Source organism: Tripterygium wilfordii, chromosome 14, assembly GCF_013401445.1.
Source record: "Tripterygium wilfordii isolate XIE 37 chromosome 14, ASM1340144v1, whole genome shotgun sequence".
Classification (NCBI taxonomy): Eukaryota; Viridiplantae; Streptophyta; class Magnoliopsida; order Celastrales; family Celastraceae; genus Tripterygium; species Tripterygium wilfordii.
The window spans coordinates 9743281-9745977 of record NC_052245.1 but is presented as its reverse complement, the minus strand read 5'-3'; the positions used below and the strand labels follow the sequence as shown (position 1 = coordinate 9745977).

Below are 2697 nucleotides of genomic sequence, written 5' to 3'. Positions count from 1 at the left end.
TTTGTAATCACTCAAACATATATATTCAACACGATTCATATCTGTCATGGGTTTCTTTGCTAGATCATCACTTTCTCATTTGTGCTAAGATTGAGCTGAAATTTTTGTGTACACTAAGTGAGCTATCTAATGACGAAGGACTTAAGTTGATTGTTCCACATCTTCCATTGGACCATAATATTTGTTGTCATTGCTTCTATTTGAGCGCGCAACTTTGTAACTTCCTCATTTGGATATTCTCTAGAGCGATTCACTTTTGTCATGGGTTTCTTGGCTAGATCATCACTTTCTCATTTGTGCTAAGATTGAGCTGAAATTTTTGTGTACACTAAGTGAGCGATCTAGTGGCGAAGGAGTTAAGTTGCTTGTTCCACATCGTCCATTGAAAAATGTGAAGTACATTATATAATAGGTCAAACTTCTTAATTAAAACCAAACGTTTTTTCTGGGTTCTAACTAACACGGGTTGGTGCTGGGTCTAGAAAGATAAAGACGTTCTTTGGACCAGTGTAAGTTGAGCTAAAACGGACAAAATGTTACTAATACGAAGGGAGGTTGTTACACGTAAAATGTCTTCATCTTCCTTTCATTGCTTTATTGGTATTGTCTCATGAAAATTCTAAGCCAATCCTTAAATCAGTAAAACACAATAGCAGACAAAATCCAATTTAGTAAGCTTGTAAAGTCCAATGTCAAACCCCCCACACATCAGGGGGTTTAACTGTTTCTTGGACAGCTCATTTGGCATATTTGATCTCAAGATCTCTTAATTTTTTCATGACAACCCCCAGTTCTGCCATAATCTCTGTTGTCATTGCTTCTATTTCGTCGCGTAACTTTATAATTTCCTCTGGACATTCTCTAGAGCTGTTCGTTTCAGTCGTGGGTTCTATAGCAGGTTTTATCTCCGCTACCTCCCGGTCCGCTGATGTATCTACTTCCTTTTGACCTTCTTTCTCTTCAATTTTGCTGTGGAAGGTTGCCACTATTTCTGGTATTGTGTATTCCGCCTAGGGACGCGACAGTAATCAGGTCAAGAAATTATGGAATCTTACGCTTAGGAAGTTAAATAGGAAGTTGATAGTTCAAAATAATATTGAAAGATGGCATAGAAAGATGTACCTCAGCGAGTGCGCAGTCAATATGAGTAATATACTCGCAATCAGCACATAAGTAGACTCCATGTTCAATGTCTCGTGGTTTCTCGCAGGCATCACAGTAGTAGTCGCCATAAAGCACTCCCTCATCTATATACTTGTTCTTGAGAGTGAGAGGGTCGTCGTGTTCTTTATACTTGACAATTTCGGGTAAGTTTACACATCCGGAATGGATGTTGAAATCACATGGAACGCAACGATACAATTGAGTAACACACTTGCCATCACAAGTGATACAAGATCGAAACTCAGTATCGGGGTTTAGTTCCTCGAAGAAGACGAGCAGATGCTCATGACGATAGTGTTTTACAACGGGCAGCAGTTGTGAGCATACAATGTGTAGGTCAAATTTGCAGTCAGGCTCGGCACAGTGCAAGAAAAACCCGTCCACGGACTTGCCACAACCACCGCACCAGATCTTATCACCATAAGGGTAGGGTGACTTGGTAAGAACAGTGAGAGGATGTGATGGATGAAAAGGGTGTTCCTGGAGTTTTTCTCTCGACGCTTGAGCACACGGTATGTGAAATGCAAATGAACACCGACCCTTGATGCAGTCATAACCCAGACTGAGGGTTGGAAGTGTGCAACCTTGGCAGTTGGGGGTATATGCCTCACTAAAATCTCTAGGGATCAAAGGATGCTCGTGCGTGCAATGTTGAATCTCCTATTGTTTCCTCATCTCGATATCGGTGTCCATAGGATTCTTAGAAGAACAGTTTAGATCCAAGTCGAATTCACAGACCTCGTAGTGGTAGATGAAGCCACTTGTTAGATTTCAAGGCTTTTCCTCCTCTCTCCTTACACGACATCATTTCACTGTAGTATTTTCGTTTCACTGTAGTATTTTTTCTTTTTGTTTACAACGTCGTGTCACTTTATCAAAACACTGTCGTGTATTTCTTTTCTTCTTCCCGTTGCTTCTGACATTGTTACCGTTGCTCAGCTTTGCAGAGCTTCTTCTTTCTGTTTAAATACTCCCTTGCTCGAGAGTTCTTGCAAGCTTTGAAGTTCAATTTTCTCTCATTAATGAAACGATCATTTCATTCAACTTCCGTATAGTTTATTTTATGGTATCGGAGCAGATGGCTCATGGAAAATTCGGATCGGGAACTCAGAATCCCAACTTTGTGAATCCACCATCTCTACAAACTCGACCACGAGATTCAACTGATATGTTTCAGCCCACAAACTTTCAATTCTCACAGTCGTACGGTTCACAACCGATACAGACTCTAAATCAAAATCCCTTTAGAAACCCTTATTTCTTGACAAACTCATATTTCTCCTCAAATCTGATTGCTACGACACTTACTGGAGGCAACTTCCATCTATGGAGCAATCAACTCTTGACTGCACTCAGAGCTCGCAACAAAGTGGGTTTTGTGGATGGAACTCTTGCAATTCCAGAAGAAAGTCACCCCAACCACGAAGATTGGATGCAATGTGATAGCTTGGTGAAAAATTGGATCACCAATTGTGTGTCTCGGGACATCCATGTTAGCATTTCAACTTCAAAGACCGCTCATGAGCTTTGGGT

General features: G+C 40.8%; 1 protein-coding gene across 1 annotated transcript; it reads right to left on the bottom strand.

The window, feature by feature from the left end:
* Nucleotides 1-570: 570 nt before the first annotated feature.
* Nucleotides 571-2087, bottom strand: LOC120014202. The gene is made up of 3 exons (XM_038866123.1): nucleotides 2046-2087; nucleotides 1123-1824; nucleotides 571-1010 (listed from the first exon to the last, which is right to left on the bottom strand). Exons 1-3 carry the CDS (start codon nucleotides 2085-2087, stop codon nucleotides 738-740), a joined length of 1017 nt encoding a protein of 338 aa, XP_038722051.1. The 3' UTR covers nucleotides 571-737.
* Between the last annotated feature and the right edge of the window lie 610 nt (nucleotides 2088-2697).

Excerpts from the sequence above, each read along its gene's own strand:
- LOC120014202 (XM_038866123.1), bottom strand. The coding sequence starts at position 2,087 with ATGTCAGAAGCAACGGGAAGAAGAAAAGAAATACACGACAGT. Across the intron at positions 1,825-2,045 it reads GAAAAGAAATACACGACAGT|GAGATTCAACATTGCACGCA; the intron begins GTTTTGATAAAG and ends AGGAAACAATAG. Across the intron at positions 1,011-1,122 it reads TTGACTGCGCACTCGCTGAG|GCGGAATACACAATACCAGA; the intron begins GTACATCTTTCT and ends TCGCGTCCCTAG.